Source organism: Scardinius erythrophthalmus (genome assembly GCF_964197995.2).
Source record: "Scardinius erythrophthalmus genome assembly, chromosome: 6".
In the NCBI taxonomy this organism is placed as follows: domain Eukaryota; kingdom Metazoa; phylum Chordata; class Actinopteri; order Cypriniformes; family Leuciscidae; genus Scardinius; species Scardinius erythrophthalmus.
The window spans coordinates 9,291,521-9,309,675 of NC_138226.1; the positions used below are offsets into that span (position 1 = coordinate 9,291,521).

An 18,155-nucleotide genomic window follows, 5' to 3' on the forward strand; every position below is an offset into this window, starting at 1 on the left:
TATAGAAAATCTTGGAGTTCTTGCCCAGAACGGAACCATAATGCCAATCCAAACTGCATGCTAATTGTCAATCATATTTGACGATAGTCGTCCTGACAGAAATAGCAGTTGTGTGAACAAGTGATCGATTTCAGTTGCAGCTTCAGCCTTTATTTATAGTGTAGCGGCGGGACCCTTTAGATTCTAGAGAGAATTTGTTTGGACAGAAAATCAGATGAAATGCTGAAGTGCAGAGTGATGTCTTCAAAATTGTTGATCCATATTGGCTTAAGTGAGAGACAGTAAGTTTTGAGTGCTTATATCTTCTAAATGCAAATTTTTGGAGCGCATTAGCTTATAAATAACCTTAAGGCTAACATATTCATAAAAAACATTAAAACATTTCATTTGATCAATGAATTTTGTGTGAATTGTTAAGCTATTGGTAAGCTTCAGACTTTTTTAAGTTGCCCTTTTTCAAAATTTTCAAGTTGTCATGCATAGCTAGCAGAAGCCATGAAGATATTAAACTCACCTGTCACATAAAGATGGGCATAGCATGTGGCCTTGCCCACCTTATTGGATATGACACACTTGTAAACTCCTCCGTGGGCATGACAAACAGTGCGGACCACCAGGCTGTGAACATCTCTGACTGCAGAGAAGACAACAAAAAGTACAATGTTATATTACTGTTATTCCCACCACTCACACAATTATTTCCATAGGGACTGCTTTCTGGAAAGGCTCAGTAGATTGTAAGAGAATTGAATTATGGCATCACTAACTTACACTGTGTCATTTTTCTGTCCTCTGTGCTATCAATTCTCTTGCCATTGTGAAACCAGGTTATGGTCGGGTACGGCAAGCCAGCCACTTTGCACCTGAGCACAGCCTCTCTGCCCTCGACTACATCCAGATCATAGAGCGGCTTGACAAAATCAGGCATGGTGAAACGTTCCACCTCATTCTCAGGCACTTCGGGCTCCTCGGGAATGGAGGGCATTTTTTCCAGCTTTGCTCTGGTAAAGATAAACCAAAATTTTTCATAAAAAGATATTACATTGTAATGCAAAACATTTTTGACATTTTTTTGATTTAAGGAACACTTCACCCAAATATGAAAATCGTCAACCTGAACCTGTCAAAGCACCATTTACAGTATATCCTTGCAAAAAGCAATCTATTAGTTTCAGAAGACTCGGAATATGGTGCACAAGTTCTATGGATGACATTATAGTGCTTTTATGGCATATTTTGTCCTATTTGGAGCTCGACAGCCACTATGAACTGTCCTTATATGGAACGTTACATGGACAAAATAACAGCTTACAGGTTTGGAAGTAAATAATGAGAGAATTTTTGGGTGAAATAACTTTATAAAACATGTTCGGAGTGAAATATAAGTAAAAGGTCATACATTTGAGAGGATATTGCCGGTCTGGGCTCCTGCACATACAGCTCCGCTGCACATTCTGCCTCCCCATATGAGTTATGCGCTACAACTGTATAGAGGCCCTCATCTTCATTACTAACATGAGAGATGATTAACGAGTGCCGTCCTCCTTCTTTCAAGATTCGAATGTCATCGCTTTCCTCCAGAGAATGATCTGTTGAAGACATGACCCAACCATCTTGATGTTATTTTACACGGACTGACACTGGTAGGCACTCAAGGGAATTAGACTCATACCAAAGTGGCTCCAGGTGACCTGAGGAGGTGGCGTCCCGCTGACCTTGCAGTCAAATCGAGCATTACGACCCTCGATAACTTCCAGTACATCCAGCTGACGGGTGAAGAGGGGCTCTATGGATGCTAAAACCTTTAGCTTGGCACTAGAGGTCAGCTCCTCTACAAATTACATGTTATATGAAATAAAAGACAGGTTAATAAGGGTCATGCAATTAGTACAGATCACGTCATGAAACCTTTTGCCAAAAGGGTTTTTTGGTGCTACTGTAAAGGGACAGTTCACTCAAATGAACAATCTGTCATTATTCACCCTCATGTGGTTCCAAACCTGTATGACTTTCTTTCTTCTATGGAACACAAATGTTAGGAAAAATGTCTCTGTGTTTATTTTTTCAATGCAATACTGTTTTTGGACCGCACTGACTTTCACTATATGGACAAAACCACTGAAACAAAATATCTTATTTTTTGTTCCGCAAAAGAAAGTCAGTCATACAAGTAAACAATATCTGTAATAAAATATCTGTAATAAAAATGAAAGTGGCTGCAATTAGGAAAGCCACTCTGGCTCTTTTTTGTGTACAGCATAAATTACTTGCGCCTCAGAATGCGCAGATGAAATGCTGTCATGTTATCTTGTGTTTGGAGGCGGATGCCTGGCGTTTGGGAAGGCAACCGTGCAAGACAGTTCCGGGAGGTCATTATACCAAATCATTGTGATGACAGACATTGGCTCAGGCATTTCAGAATGACCAACATTTGAGATGCACATCCTCTCTGAGGCAAAGTCATGTGAGTTTTTGTGTTACACATTGAGGGATTTATTCGCTAAGTGTCTTTCCATTGTAGTTTATGCACGTTTTCTTATCGGATAATCTGCCTCAAGTTCTTTATGCGCATTTTTAGAAATGTATGCACATCTTGGCATTTCCATCCAGTGCTTTTTATGCCATATCCCAAAATTTCACAATAATATGTGGATGGAAACATAGCTAATGATGTGTTGATATCAAAGTGTATATAAAACCTATACCAAGCTGCTCACCTTTAGCTGTGCTCAGTTTGCAGGTGTACGTTCCACTGTCATCTTCATGTACAGAGTTAAGCAGCAGCCTGCACCTTTTCCCGTCAAAGTGCATCTTACAGTTCAACAGAGCTGGCTGGATGAGTTTCCCATCTGACAGCCAATCAACATCTGTGTCCTGGGGGCCGATCACATGACACTCGAACAGGGCAGTCTCTCCTGCCTTCACCATTACATCCCTCACTGGCCGAATGATGGCAAGGCCTGGCTCTACTGGACGAGCTGGAGTCAAAACGATAAAGATCAACCAAAGAGAAGAGTGGAAAAAAAACCCTTTTGAGGAAATCCAGAGAAGCTTAAAGTGAATGCGTTTAATCTGCTGCAGACGTAGCCTGTTAATAGCTTGTGTAGTACAGCAGAGCAGAAATATTAGATGAATACGCTAATACATTGTCTGTCAGCATAATCCGTTCACGGCTCAGTACGGATCAGCTCAAAATTACACCCAGAACTCAGCATCGCCAGATATGAGACTCTGTATTTTGGCTTTTTCAGACTTCTTAAAATGAAATACCAGTATACCAAGGCTAATGTATATTATAACAAGGCTGCATTTATCTGATCAAAAATACAATAAAATAGTAATATTGTGTAATGTTATTACAATTTAAAATAACCATTTTCTATCCTAATGTATTATTTCTGTGTTGGCAAAGCTGAATTTTCAGCAGCCATTACTGTCTTCAATGTCACGTGATCCTTCAGAAATCATTCTAATATGCAGATTTTGTTTAGATGAAAGTTTTAAAAACTTTTGAACCCCAAACGTTTGAAAGCTAGTTCACTAAATTAACTGCAAATCTTGTTCATCATGCAAAGTTGCAAAAAATGCATTAAACAGCAAGACTGTTAAAAAAATGTTATTTAGCGCATAGAAATCATTATACAATAATAAAATTGTACAACGACTGAAAAAAAATTATTCGTATTAAAACAAGGCATGCAACAATCTCTTCTGTAATTATGAATGCACTTCTCATGTAAAAACTATTCACGCCATGCAAAATGACCCAAAGAAGATTCATGTGTAATATGGCCAGACAATTACTGGCTGACACAAACCTCACATTATGCATTCAAACACATTCACTCACTAACCATCAAACACCGCAATCATCTTGCTGCATTAATAATTTGGAAAATCCTATTTATTAAATATTAAAAAGGTGATCATTTGCATTGCAAATTTGACAAGCCAAGTTTATAGCTTGCAACTTTGCCAAGCTACAAACTGCTCATAATGTAAAGTACCTCAACTACAGTGATTTTCGGGGTAATGAATTATGAATGGATTACTTATAGTTGTCTATGCATATTAAGCTGGGAAAGAAGAAAGCATTTCAAGAAAAATTGCACACATCATCTTTAAGCAAGCAGAGGTATCAACACTTGGTCTCCATGGTTTATTATGCTTATGATTCCCAAATGAACACAAACCATGCATGACTACTGCAGCCTTAGCCCTTACCTTTCACCTCCAGTTTGCCCTCACACTGCTTAGTTCCATACTCGTTGATGATCTTGCAGGTGTAAACTCCAGTGTCTGACTTCTGTGCTGATTTAATTACCATCTCAAAGTTGCCCTCCTCTGTCTCATGGACGATATGCCGTGGGCCTGTTTTAATGGTCACTCTGTCTCTCAGCCTGATACGAGGGAAAATAAAAGTTGTCATGTCAGTCAATCAAGAAACAAATGAACAAACAGTCCATACTGTTTAAATCTATATGAATTGTTTAGGTAATACTTTATTTCGATAGTCCACTTTAGACTTTCTACTAACTGTACGTAACTTTTCAACTACATGTCAACTAGCATTAAACTGTCTGTTTAATATCTGCTAGCTCTTTTAGATGGTTCCCCAACAGACATTCTACTGACTATGAGTAATTTTGCAAGTACATGTCAACCTATTCTACTAACCATAACCTAACAGTCTACTGATAGTTTAATGAGAGTTAATTGACATGTAGTTGCAAAGTTACTTATAGTTATTAGAATGTCTAAAGTGGACTATCGAAATAAAGTGTAATCACTGTTTAGTCTAGACAAATAAAGGTAAAGTTTTGAAGTGTGGAACGCACCAGTAAAGTATGGGTTTAGGCTGTCCACTCACTCGAACAGACATGGTCACCTCTTGACCCTCTATAACGGTTTGCTCTCCAATAACAACCTGTTGCGTTGGTAAACACACAGAGGCACATTTTTCTTTTGTAAAGATTAACTAACTAAAAATATCAAATGGCAATGTGCAGTTAATGACAAATTTTACATGCAGAAAATTAATCAGCATCTCCAGGTTTTCCAAAATAGAATAGCAGAAGAATTGTCATGTTTTAGTTTATTCGGAATATGTCCACATGATAACGTGCACATGAATATTCCAATCGCTTTTGAGCATCTAAACGACTTTTCCAGAATAAAGGCTTAAAAACAACATGGGTTTTTACATGAAGTGCATGTACAAGCAGTGCATGTAAAAGTCAATACTGACAAAGTATTTTAAAATCTCTGTCTTATTCTCTGATACCTGAAAGGCTGGAGGCTCCTTGAATCGAGTGTCCACGATCTTCCTAGGCTCAGGTCCCCTGTAGGAGGAGAAATCCATCCCCTCCTCAAGAGGACTGAGATACTCCTCATCAGATGTGATGGGACTGCTGACGTCCATGGGTACACCAAGGTTCCCACGCTGGTCCTGACTGGGCTCTGTGAGAAACACCAATGAGATTGGAATGGATTTTACAAGCAGTACTTTCAGATTTGCATTTGCACATGTCCACACTTGGGAAGATTTTCAATGAATATAGTCAACATTTATCTCAATAACACTATAAAAAAAATCTGCAGAACAATATGTTTTTGTTTTTTGTTTTCTTCAGAAAACAACATCACAGATGTGAAATTCACAGAGAATTACTTTTTGCCTTTGGCTCTGACACAGAGAAATGGATTAGAAAGGGGAAGGGTAAAAGACATGGGCCGAATATAAACCAGCATCCCTGAAGAGAAAGGATACTGTAATCCCAAATCCAATTTCATAAAAGTCCAATGACAATGGGAATGCCAGTTTTAGGGACAGATTGCTTTAAAAAACCATCACAAAAACAGAGGACGAAGAATATATACTCAGAAAAGTGTCCAACAACAAATTTGTTACGCTATAGGAAATTTTTAAAGGATTTTCTATGCCATTCAGATGATCAGAAGAGATGAATTAAAAGCTGTATGCATTACACTCTACAATTTACAAAAGAAAAAATACAAATCAAACCTGTAATACTTCTGGACTACAACAAATTTGTATGATTGCTATGACCTTGCAATCATTTTTTCTTTTTTTATTGTTTAATTTAAAATTAATTTTAATTTTAAATGGTTTGATTATAAAATTTACACTTATGTTTAACTTTAACTATTCTAGACAGATCACATTAAAACAAAACACCTTATGAAAACAAAATATGCTCGTGTACACCGAAAAGTTTACAAAATGTTTCTCTCTTTCTCTTTCAGAATGCACATTCTCTTCCAGCAAAACTGACTAAAATTATTGATGACTTGTCTTGTATTAATACCACCTGCCAAGGAGGATGGTTCATACTGTAGCTATGATGTAAACTAAATGCTATGGGCTATTTTACCCTGAAATCCTTCTGTAAGTCCCATTTCAACTTCCTGTTTCAACAAACGGGAAAGAAAAAGTGCTTGCCAAGCGTGTTTTTAAGTTGCATTCATTCAGTCTAAAACTAAACTGCTGATATTGATTTTTAAAAAGGACATACAGAAATAAGCTACAGTACGGAGAGTCATTCCTTAAGCGAGATACACGTGTAAACACTTGAAACCATTTGCCGTGAGAGGCCTGAAGCAAAGCTGTGCAGTGAGACTCGGCCATGCATGTACCAGAAGAAAAAATAGACACCGTGTCTCTTCTTACAACAGCTTAGAACATACATATACATTACCATGAACTCGGGTATGATTCTAATTTCAAAGCGGTAACATTTTTAAGAACTCCAACGGCTTAAAGACAGTGATTCATTTAACTTTACTCTAAAGGAAAAAAAAGAATAAAACTTTTAAACAAACAGAGTATCCAAAAGTAGCTTAAAAAATAAGAAAGGATGGTCAAAGTCTGTAATATTGTACTATTCTCTGGAAATCCACTTTTACAGTCCTGTACCCTATGTACTAAGTACTTATTATAGATATTACAATAACTGGGTAAGAACTAGGTACTAACCCTGAACTAACCCCTAAACCTTAACTTAACCCATGTAGTTACCTTATATTAACCAGTACTTTCTTAGGCAAGTACACATAAGTGTACGTACTGTAAAATAAAGTGCGACCCAAATTCTTGAACACAAACCTACCTGGCCCTGATCCTTCAGCCAGACCTCAGCCATGCACTAAGCCGACACCGAGGGCACCAGCGCATGTTCAGTCCTGACAGTATTTGTCTTAATATGTCAACACCTTAGATTTGCACCTTAGTGAATGCCCTCGGATTTCAACTGGTAATCTGGTGTAGACACCTTGTCTTCTGTACCCTCCCTTGCTCTTTCTCTCTGGCTCTCTCGCTTTCAATAAGACACTACCTCTCACATTCACATCAGAGCAAACAGATGCAGATGTCCTCCCTTTTTTCCATTCAAGTCAAAGGAACTTCCATAAAATACTTATCATAGCAACCATCCTATTTATATGCCTCTTACAAACTCTCTCACTTCTGCTGTAGCTCAACAAACCTATGGTTTCATGAACTATAAAGAAAATGACTTTCATGCAGGTCTTTCATCTGTCGATAAAATCATTCCTGATTGCTCAGGAACAACTGTCTAACTGTCGTGTTATTGTGGAAAATAAAGGCTTACTTGGTTAATGGCAGGTTTAACAACAAGCTGTCAGTGAAGTAATACAAGGATCCACTATATATGAGATTATTAAGAGATCGTTTCATGGAGGAAGGAGCGCTAAAAATACCCCTGGTATTCACCGCCCTAATAAGGTAAAGCTTCTCTTTCTCTTTCTAACCATTAGAACAAACAAGGGTGCACTAGAAGAATATTAGAATATGTACTCAGACATCTCCATCAGACAAATGTCATTTCTTTTTTGTAATTTCTGCAATGATCCCTGAATTACTTAAGAATTAAAACATGGTAAAATGTGTTAAATAAAACCTAATGTTAAACATTACCAAAAAGAAGAAAAAAGAATACACTAAATAAAATCAAATAGAATACGTTATTTTATCATCCACAAAGTAGAACATTTATCTTCGGTTTCACCATGCAATTTAAATAACACAACAACAACAACAACAACAACAACAACAACAACAACAACAACAACATAAAAACAGTAAAAAAGAAATCATAAAAACAAATGTAAACCTTACTGCACACTTCAACAAACACAAGCATAAATTCATTCTCATATGTACATATAAAATAAAACGCTAAAGAAATAATAATAATGATGATAATAATAATAATAATAATGCAATTCCATACTTTATTTTTACCACCAGCAAATGAAAGCTACTTCCACTTGCCAATTTTTTTGTTAAACAAATCAAATGAAGACAGTAATTTGCAATTTGTCCAGTCTCATCAACGTATGTGCTTCCATCTTTTTTTACCACTCATTATGAGGCCAGCACGCAGTTAAACAATTCATATGTTCAATTTAACCTCTGGGTTGCTATGGTAACTATCCAGGCGGAACCATAGTGGGGAACAAGGGAGATCTCAAGGAGAGAAGGAGAAAGCAAAGAAGCACAAAGAAAATAATAGAGGAGGCAAAACAGAAGCACTGTGCATCCAAACAGAGTGATCAAAACAGAGCTGTCGGTGAGGAAAATGTTTTATGGTTAATTTAATGATTATTTTGCTTTAAGGGTGATTTAAACACCAACACAAAGATGCAAACCCTGCAGGGCTGCATGTTTACAGAGTGACTCACAGCCTTTGATCCTACATGGATATCTGAAGGTACTGAAATTCACTCTAAAATCCCATACGTTACCCTTTAAACTCCTACATCCTCAACTCAAGTTGGAAACACAATATGCTCATCCTTTCTGCTCAAAAGTATATGCTCAAAACATTCACTTGGAAACTTTCTCTGCATGGTTTAAAACCAAATATCTAGCTTAAGGCAAGTAATATGTTTAAAATGATCTGATGCTTCTGATTTGATACTAGACATAAAAAATGAGGAAACCTAATAGCTGTCTTCTAAAAAGATTAAGGGGCGTTTGTGCACACATGCTGTGACGAAGAAACCTGAATTCCTTCATTTTCATTGAGATTTGCAGCGACATGAGTGATGGCAACCATTGGCGGTTGCTCCAATCTTGAGCAGAGTTCAGCTTTTTGGCAATAAAAACGAATGCGATGAACAATAGGTCTGTCACCTGATCCAGCGGTTGAGTAGGAATGCCAACTAGCAACCAACAGCAGAGCAACATTCCGCCAATGTGAAGGAACAGCTTCACCGTATAACACTCACCTGATTTGATGAAAAGAGTAGCGCTGCTGGACACCTCGCCCACCTCGTTGGTAGCGAAAACTGTATATGTTCCTGCATCACTTGGCTTTGTCCATTTGATGAGCAACGAGTGCCTTTCTCCCTCTACCTTTACAACATGGGTTGCACTGTTCTTGATCTCAATGTTGTCTCTTTTCCATGTAACTGTATATAAAATAAAAGTCTTTGTTACCTCCAGTAGCAAAATAGTAAAGGCTAGAAAGTACAGTCTTATTCCTGAGACACCCTGGAATTAGCTCAAAAGTAGCCTGTTCAAGTGTTGCTGTCTGAACATAAAGAACTGATAGTACTGCTGAGCTGACAATTTGCAAGCTTTTGCAATTATAGATTGTAAATTTAATTTGCCTTTATAGATTGTACTTTTGAGGGAATGATTCAGAGTCAACAGGGACTACACCATGACTGCCTCCCTGTGATGCTCATGTATTGCAGTTTCAAGTCAGCTATGCAAGATGCTAAAGGTTCTGTTTGAAGTTATTACAGCAGCAATAAACTAACCTTCGGGGAGAGGGGTACCACTGATGATGCATTTTAAAAGGACCTCTGTTCCAGTGGAGGCCACAGTGTCCTGAAGTGGAAACTCAAACACAGGAGCCTCTAAAGGATCCTCTCCTGCAGACACATACGAGTCGTCTGAAGATTCTGTAATAGCAAAAGAGATATGTCAGAACCAATAGATGTGTATTCCTCAAGTGTAATATCCAACTTGGATATTACAAAGTCAAAGATTTGCATCCAACTGGATATGCCTTAATTTACCTAATTCAGGGGACATTGGTCTTTGTCTGCGTCCTCTTCCTCTGCTTCTTTGGGGTCTTTCCTCTTTACCAGTGCCACTTTTCACAGCCTTTTCATTCTTTTCTGGAGGTGTATCCGTCTCCATTGGCTCCTCTTCGATAATAATTTTTGGTATGGTGAGCTTTGGTGCCAGTGGAAGAGGAGTCACATCCAGCTCCATCTTTTCCTCAGATGAGGAAACTCGTGGAGGTTTGGGGGGAGCTTGGACATGGCATTCTTGAATGGCTACTGTTTCTCCTTGCACCAGAGGACTTTCAGGCCTTCTTTCCAGTTTTCTCAGTGTGACTTCTATTGGTGTCTTCCTATGCATTGACTCATCGTCTGGTTGAGGAACTTCCTGAACACGAACAACACGTTTTACCAGTGGACTTGCAGGTCTTGGTTCCAATTTGCGTAATGTCATCTCCAAGACATTTCTGGATGGAGATTCAGCTCTTCCTCGAGAGCGCTCTTCAGCCATGGCAGTTATCTCTACAGTTGGAGACCTTCGAGGACTATCTCTGCTTGGGCTTGGGCCACGAAGTCTTGGAGATCTTTGTCCGGGTAAATCAGAAAGTGACATGGCCTCTGGAGGGGATGGTTCATGCCCAAATGTGCTTACCATCTTGGTAGATGGGACAAGCAGATCACTTTCAACTTTTTCCAGGGGTTGTTGTGCCAGCTGATCTTTTCGTCTGCGAGACGGTGATTTCGGAGGTGATCTTTCTTTGGCTTGCTCTCTCTCTCTCATCTCTTGCTCTCGCTGAGCACGCTCTCTATCCTGCAGCTTTTGAAGAACCTGAGGTGGGATGGGCTCTACCTTCCCTATAGGTTGCCTGCTCCTGTGAACAGTAGAGAGCTGGTCTGTTGAGAAGGATTTCTTCATATGTGGTTTACCGACAAGTTTTTTGATGCGCTGGAGCTCCTCTGTGAACTTGTTCTCAATGTCCTGCACCTTCTGGGAGTAACGGGGTCTGTCCTCCAGGGAAGCAGCCCGCTGTTTGAACATAGTCCTTCTCTGGGCTGCATCTGCCTTCAGAGCCTCACGTAGGTCTTCTTTGGAGCTCTCCCTCGAGATCCCCAACCGGCTCCCTCCTTCATCAGAGTCAATAGACGAGGCTCTATTAAATCCAGCCCAAGAACGTCCGGATATAGATCCCTCTGGGTTATCAATACTTCTTCTGCGCTCTTCAAAAACTCGCACCTTCTCAAAGATCTTGGAGCTAGATCTCGTCAGTTTTGGTGAGGGCCGAGGTGTAAGTTCCTTGCGGGAATACTCGCTGACGGGGGTTTGTGGTCGGGAGTCTTGAGCACTACTCTGAGACATGCCTGAGGATTTGGGTTGCTTAATCTTCTCCTCAAATTCTCCTGGTACTGTGTCTTGATATTCAGTTGGTACGACAACTTTCTTGCGTGGGGCTAGGGGTGTGGCAGGGGACGAACCAGAACGGCTGAGCAAAGGAGAGGCAGTAGAGCGGCCAATTTTGGGGGAAGGGGGTGGTAGGACTTGAGGGGGAGATTCCCTCGAAACTTCTTCAGATGGGCTCCTAAAAGAAGGTGTTTGAGGGAAATGTTCTGTTAGAGTATGGGGTTATGCAAGGGGTGAGCCCAACTGTTTGGATAAGGACTTTGGAAGAGGGGCCAGAGAGGCTAATTTCTCTGATGTGGGATCTTAAATGGGACTGTCTGCATGTGTTTGTGCACAAGTTAATTCAAGTCTACGTCTGCGAATGTCTTAATTTGAGAAAAAAAGTGATGTGAACCTTCATAATTTTCAAATTTCAGGAGAGATAAATAAAACCAAAAATGATTATGATCTTCTCTTAACTGATAAACTGAAATATAAAAATAATGTGAGGGGATTCATGAGGGAGAGCATGAATAAAACATTCCATTAATCTCGGAGTGACAGTCAAGAAATTATGTATATGTAAAATTACACTATACCTATAAGACTAAGAAATCAGAATTCTAACTTAAAACAAATTGTAATTTATTTGTCTTATAGTTTACTACACAACTGAATGCGCAAAAATAATGTAATATTAGCACATGACAGATTCATTTATGCCTACTAGTCCTATACCTTCCAAAATCACTGGGCTAGACCACCACACATCACTGGATAACTACAGGAATAAATCAAGAGTCACTTGCCAGTGCTAGGAAGGAAGAGGAAAACAAGAATTAGAGCGGGCACATAACTATTAAATGTTGAATCATCAAGAATACTGCTAAAAGGGGTCTAATTCAAAATGGCTGTGCACTAGAAAATGTCTGAAGAGCAGTAAAACATAAAAATCTTTATTGTTTACACAGCACAGACCAAACTGCAATAAACTTGCAGATCTGATACAGTACTGTGAATCCAATCAGTGTAGCTTCCTTCCCATCCGGCAGTTTGACAAACCTATTCTTGTATTGTATATCCAGTGCACTATAATGTGTAAACATCTTCCATGCAGCATCAAAATCATGCGAGAACAAAGCACAAATTTGGTTAAAACAGAGGGATGATCCTTAGAAAATGTGTGATGTTAGTAAAGTATGACAAAGCCAGCAACTGGCAGTAGCAGTTCTAGATGGTTCACTATACTATTCAAGATAAATAGTATCTTGTATATATAGCATACAGTCTATTGTATTTTTTGGCTTTACTTGAGGGAATAATACTCAACACATCACAGTGTTTTAGACTGCACTTTATTTGAGATCATTACCATTGAAACACTGATGTTTAAAGTTTGCAAAAAATGACAATTTTTTTTGTACAGAGCATCTCAATCTGAGAGTTCTTACAAGATCTATACCCTCCTATCTTTGCGAGTCACTCAAGGCATCATGTGCATGCATGCAAGAATTCATGCTATGCAGTTCACCGAAAACAGCATGCACAAAAAACCAGGGGGAAACCGAAGGGGTCGATGATACCTAACACAAAAGTGATGCAAGCATGTTTAATGCAAACTTTGTTCAGCTTCAATTTTGCATCGACTGCTGTGCGAGTAGAAAACTAAAAGAATTTGCATATGGATAATGGGGGTCAAAGGAAAGTATGAACTAAATGAAAAGAAATCTAGATGAGGAATGAAAAGGCAATAACGGTGTGTGAGGGAGGTGCTGTATTATGCTTAACTAAATTCAAACTATTTTTGTCTCAACCTGTAACCTCTCAATATTTTGAGCTACACATTATAAGTTTATTTTTAGTAGACAAAAATTCAAAGTTCTTTAAGAGAGTAATGCTAGGTATAACTTTGTCAGCTTAAACCTTAATTTTACCATTACTTTTATTATGATGTGAAGTAAAATGGTAATGTTTTAGTGACATTAAAACAGAATGAGTGTACAGGCAATGGAAGATGCATCACCTTAAGCTTACTCAGCAATTACTATTTTGGAGTTTAAATGCTTTGTCTTCAGATTTAACGGTTTGGCCTACAGCAGCACTTCTACAGAAAGTCTATTCTTAGACTCCTTTAGCAGCTTCCAAAAAATCTTGACCTGCACAAAAGGTCATTGTGCTCTCAGCATCTCAGTTTGTACATGATGTGACACAGATCTGACAGAGTATAAGTTGGCTGCTTTAAAGGCCAGGTCATTACCTGACAGTGCCCTGCGCCTGCCCTCTCTTAGACAGAGCCATGCCTTTCTTTAAGGTTAGGCACAAAAAGGAACAGCCTGTCATTACCAATCTCTGTTTAACACATTCATGATACAAATGAGCAGCAAATCAAAAGCAGAACCAAACAACAGGGTGGAAAAAAGAAACTAATGTATAACAGCGGGTTTGAAAATATGCAAAGCTTGGTATTGTTCAATGCTAAACAGAGTGGAGTGAAATTTGAAAATTTGGTTTATAATGGACTAAGAAAACTAACATTTGAAGGTGGGTTTGAGTTGGTGTTAAGAGTGTTACAGTCAACCCTGGCTCAAACATGGGTGAAGAAGAGTGCTTCGGAGGGATGAATGACACAGAAGATACAATAAGAAGATTGCCCTCTTTTCTTTTTTAACAATATCTACACTTACACATCATAGCCAGCACCTAAAATAAAACTTGTCAAACATCAAATGTGATACTGGCTTTTGTCCAATAACTAACAACACGGTTTAAGTTCAATTGTAAGAATGAAATAAGTGACACAAGCAATTCAAATCCAAGACATACAACCAACTACATAGAAAAACACCCATCACTGCTCACACATCTTCAACTTTTACAACCAGAAAGTTATCTAGAATGACGTATCATCAAATTATGACTCCAGATTGGCTCATCTGAGGTAACACATCATCTGTGCTGTTTGTCACCAATATGCAGTGGAAAAACAGCTAAAAATTACAGTTTTGTAATAAAAATAATCTGGAATATTTTGAACCCTTGTCAAAGCACCACAGCAAAAAATGTACAAGTTAATCGTGAAATCAAATCTCTGAGATTAACATAAAATATATGCAAGATAAGTTATATATACTGTCTGACACTATGAAATGAATATGAGCATCCACTGAAGTTGTTTAGTGTCATTTTAATAAAGCTCTCCAAAAATGAAATACATGTATAAAAAAAAAAACTTTTGCTGTGCTGCCACTTGCAAATGAGTCACATATAAATGTAAGGCTTTTGGCAGCTCACACAGCCCTTACACTCTGTGGGCTGAGCTGAACCTCATCCAAAAACAGAGAGCCCACTCACTGTATCTTCTGTCATTCCTGTGGTGATGTAAGCTGCCTCATGGGGCCACCAAAACGCACGGCTCAGATACCAAGAGAGACAGAGGAGGAATTACAGCCTGGGTCTTGTTCTCAGTCCCCTCCCATCTTTAGCACTTACAGGGGACACCATGTTAGAGCAAGGGTCTCTTGTGACTCTGTGATGGGGTTTGTGGTTGTTTATCTATTGATGAGGGATCTTTTTATATCTGTGTTTTGGTCTGCTTATTGTGGGCTGTAGCTAATTGCGATTTATTTTAGCTTGGGAAGGTTTACTTACAGGGGTACAGAAAAAGTCCTTCCTCTATAAAGACTGAATGTGCTACCATAGTAATCGCTAGCTAAAGACACACTTTCCTCAGACCCCCAACCCGGTCGGGATAGATTGGCGCGTGACGCTCGAATCAGAGGCTCGACCCCTAGGTGCCTGATCTGGGTGCCCGTCGGCTCCCGGCTGTTGGCTTGCCTGGCTGATTGCGGCCCCGGAGCTCTTGATCCCAGGGCTAGAGCTTCTTTCTCCAACACTGTGGTCTCACCGGAGGCCCAGCGATCGCTCGCATCCGGGGCGACATCCATCATTCTCTCACCTACGGGAGAGCCAAAATGGGAACAAACAGAGTAAATTAAATTTAAGGCAGGATGCTCGACGTACTAGCGTTCACATGTCATGGGCGTATTCATCCACATAACCAAAAATTGCAAACAGCAGAAATTATTTTCTTTCAGTTACACTTTTTTTCCCTTTTGCTAATTTTTTTTTTTTAACTACATAAAATGCACCAAAAAGCAACTATTTATTAAACTGGTCATATCATGAGAAAAACTGAAAGATTTTATAGTTTATTGTACTAAAAAAAAAAAAAACACTACAAGTTTACAAACCAAAATTTGCATTACAAACTAAAAAGACCATTTATCGAAACAAAGCTGCTAAAATTATAAATTTAAAATTCTGCAATTTCTGGAGTCAAAAACCAAAACTGCTTAAATCTATATTAGACTGGACACACAGGAAACTCATGTGCGAACGATTTTTCTCTTTTCACATGCAAAGTGAGCATTTACATAAAAGTCTTACAGTTTTTCTCAGTCGCTTTGGTGCATTTCTCACTTCACTATTTACATTTGCACAACAGTTAGTTCAATCTCCACATTTAGTCATTTGTGCACATCATAGTAGCAGTTTCTCATTCCTTCCAACAAATTGCAAATGCTTTTGGACATGCATCAAATGCTTTCATACAACTCTCTGCTGTTTTATAACATTATCATTTGCTTATGTCATGTCAGTCAAAATTAACTATACTTTTGAATGCTGAATAGTCATTCCATATAAAACTAATAGTCCTCATTTCATTGCTTGAGTCATTACATACAGAAATGTTGAACTAGTTGTCAAAATCTGTCAAGCAAATTTTACAAAAAAAAATTTACATCTTTTTTTTCCTGAAAATGTCTCCTAAATTGAGCAATTTCTCTCAGGTGAATCTCAGCTTTCACTGATGAGGAACGTCTGGATGTGCATGAATGATTACAGCACTATGTGTTGTATGTTCAGTTCCAATATGTACTGCAATATTGTTTACAGTTGTGCACAGCTCTACCCAAAGGGAGTTTATGTTTGTTGTAAATAAGGGTGTATTTTTTCTGTTGCACAATGCTGTGAACAAATTAGAATTGCAAAGAGCATATGCAGTAAAAATGTGAAACATACATATTCAGTGTCTTGTATTCAGTTACCTCACTAAATACAGTAATGTGTAACTTTACTGTATTTTTCAAATGGCTGTGCACAAATAGTATATAGTGCTGTCTTGAGCATTTTCAGGTAGTCACCAAGATCTGACTTTTTTGCATTGGAAAAAAATTACAGAGTAAACTGTCATAATGAAAACATGACAAAGCCATTTGACTATCTTGTTCATAAACAATGGTGTCAGGACTTTTCATCTTGATGACACTGACACTTTCATTGACATGAATACTTGCTTTTGAGGAGTGAGCTATCCATTTTGAGCAAGTGACACGCTTTTGCAGGTTATCAACTAGGTTTTGCAGTTTGTACTAATTGTTTTGAGAACTGCATTAACTGTTGTGCAAATGTAAATAGTGATGTGAGAAATGCACCAAAGTGACTGAGAAAAACTGTAAAAGAACAGTAGCAACAACAACAAAAACTAATTCTATTTATAAGAGAGAGAGTGCAGAATGGTTGTGAAAAGGCAAATTATGACCATTTTGGTTACTAACATTATAACTGGACCTCAGACCTACAACCTCAGAACGAGAGATAGAACGAGAGATTGATAGAACGATAGAATGATAGATAAAACACTAGATAGAATGAAAGACAGAACGCTAGATAGATATATAGATAGATAGACAGACAGACAGACAGACAGACAGACAGACAGACAGACAGACAGACAGACAGACAGACAGACAGACAGATAGACAGATAGATAGATAGATAGATAGATAGATAGATAGATAGATAGATAGATAGATAGATAGATAGATAGATAGATAGATAGATAGATAGATAGATAGATAGATAGATAGATAGATAGATAGATAGATAGATAGATAGATAGATAGATAGATAGATAGAACCCTAGATAGATAGATAGAATGTGAGATATATAGAATGCTAGAAAGAACGAGAAAACGACAGACAGAACGATGGATAATGTAAGTGAGTTACATGAGCATGCATTCAGAGGTGTGCTGAATAAAGCCCAGGTGATGCCTTTCAGCTGCAAGCTGTGTTGAAGCAAAGTCCCAGCTGATGGCTTCAGAGCCCGTGTAATTCACAGTGACTGAATGGATTAGACTGCAGTCAGGAAGCATCCATCAAAATCAATGACAATGGGCCTCCGCCCACCTCTCTACGCCTACCATAACAGATCAAATCAATCACTTATTCCACTACGGAAATCATACGCTCCACCAAATACTGACACATTTATTCCTCCAGTATCTCTTTGTTGGTAAAATTGTTGACTTTCATTTTGTAGAAAGTCTTTGGATCTTACAACTATATGTTATGCGTTGTGAAGACAAGAGCATCATTCATAACAGCGCTAATGACAAACCAAGAATTTAGAGTGCAATTCAAGCTCCATTGCTTGTGGTGCACTTTTCTAAAATCTATCTTTGTTGAAAGCTGCGTTGTACACAAGATAAATGAATTGCAATGTTAGACGCTGAGATCAAAATGGATATTTATATACAGGGCATGCTGTTCTCAAACCTTTTATTTCGAAACTGAAATCGAATAAATATCACTCTATTCTTCTCTTCTAATTTTTAGTCCCCTCTCGTGATGATGAAAGAAATGGAAATATTGT

The 18,155-nt window shown here is 38.4% G+C and overlaps 1 protein-coding gene across 1 annotated transcript in view; it reads right to left on the bottom strand.

The window, feature by feature from the left end:
• The window catches only part of spegb (striated muscle enriched protein kinase b), an 83,169-nt gene that overhangs the window by 26,684 nt on the left and 38,330 nt on the right, over window positions 1-18,155 (bottom strand). The window contains exons 3-14 of the mRNA XM_081368868.1: window positions 15,272-15,392; window positions 10,072-11,636; window positions 9,811-9,954; window positions 9,274-9,456; window positions 5,285-5,460; window positions 4,839-4,927; window positions 4,225-4,400; window positions 2,718-2,978; window positions 1,673-1,831; window positions 1,400-1,589; window positions 772-1,001; window positions 515-634 (exon numbers count right to left, since the gene is read on the bottom strand). Of these exons, the coding sequence (XP_081224994.1) occupies window positions 515-634; window positions 772-1,001; window positions 1,400-1,589; window positions 1,673-1,831; window positions 2,718-2,978; window positions 4,225-4,400; window positions 4,839-4,927; window positions 5,285-5,460; window positions 9,274-9,456; window positions 9,811-9,954; window positions 10,072-11,636; window positions 15,272-15,392 (3,414 nt within the window). The remainder of the gene's footprint in view (window positions 1-514; window positions 635-771; window positions 1,002-1,399; window positions 1,590-1,672; window positions 1,832-2,717; window positions 2,979-4,224; window positions 4,401-4,838; window positions 4,928-5,284; window positions 5,461-9,273; window positions 9,457-9,810; window positions 9,955-10,071; window positions 11,637-15,271; window positions 15,393-18,155) is intronic.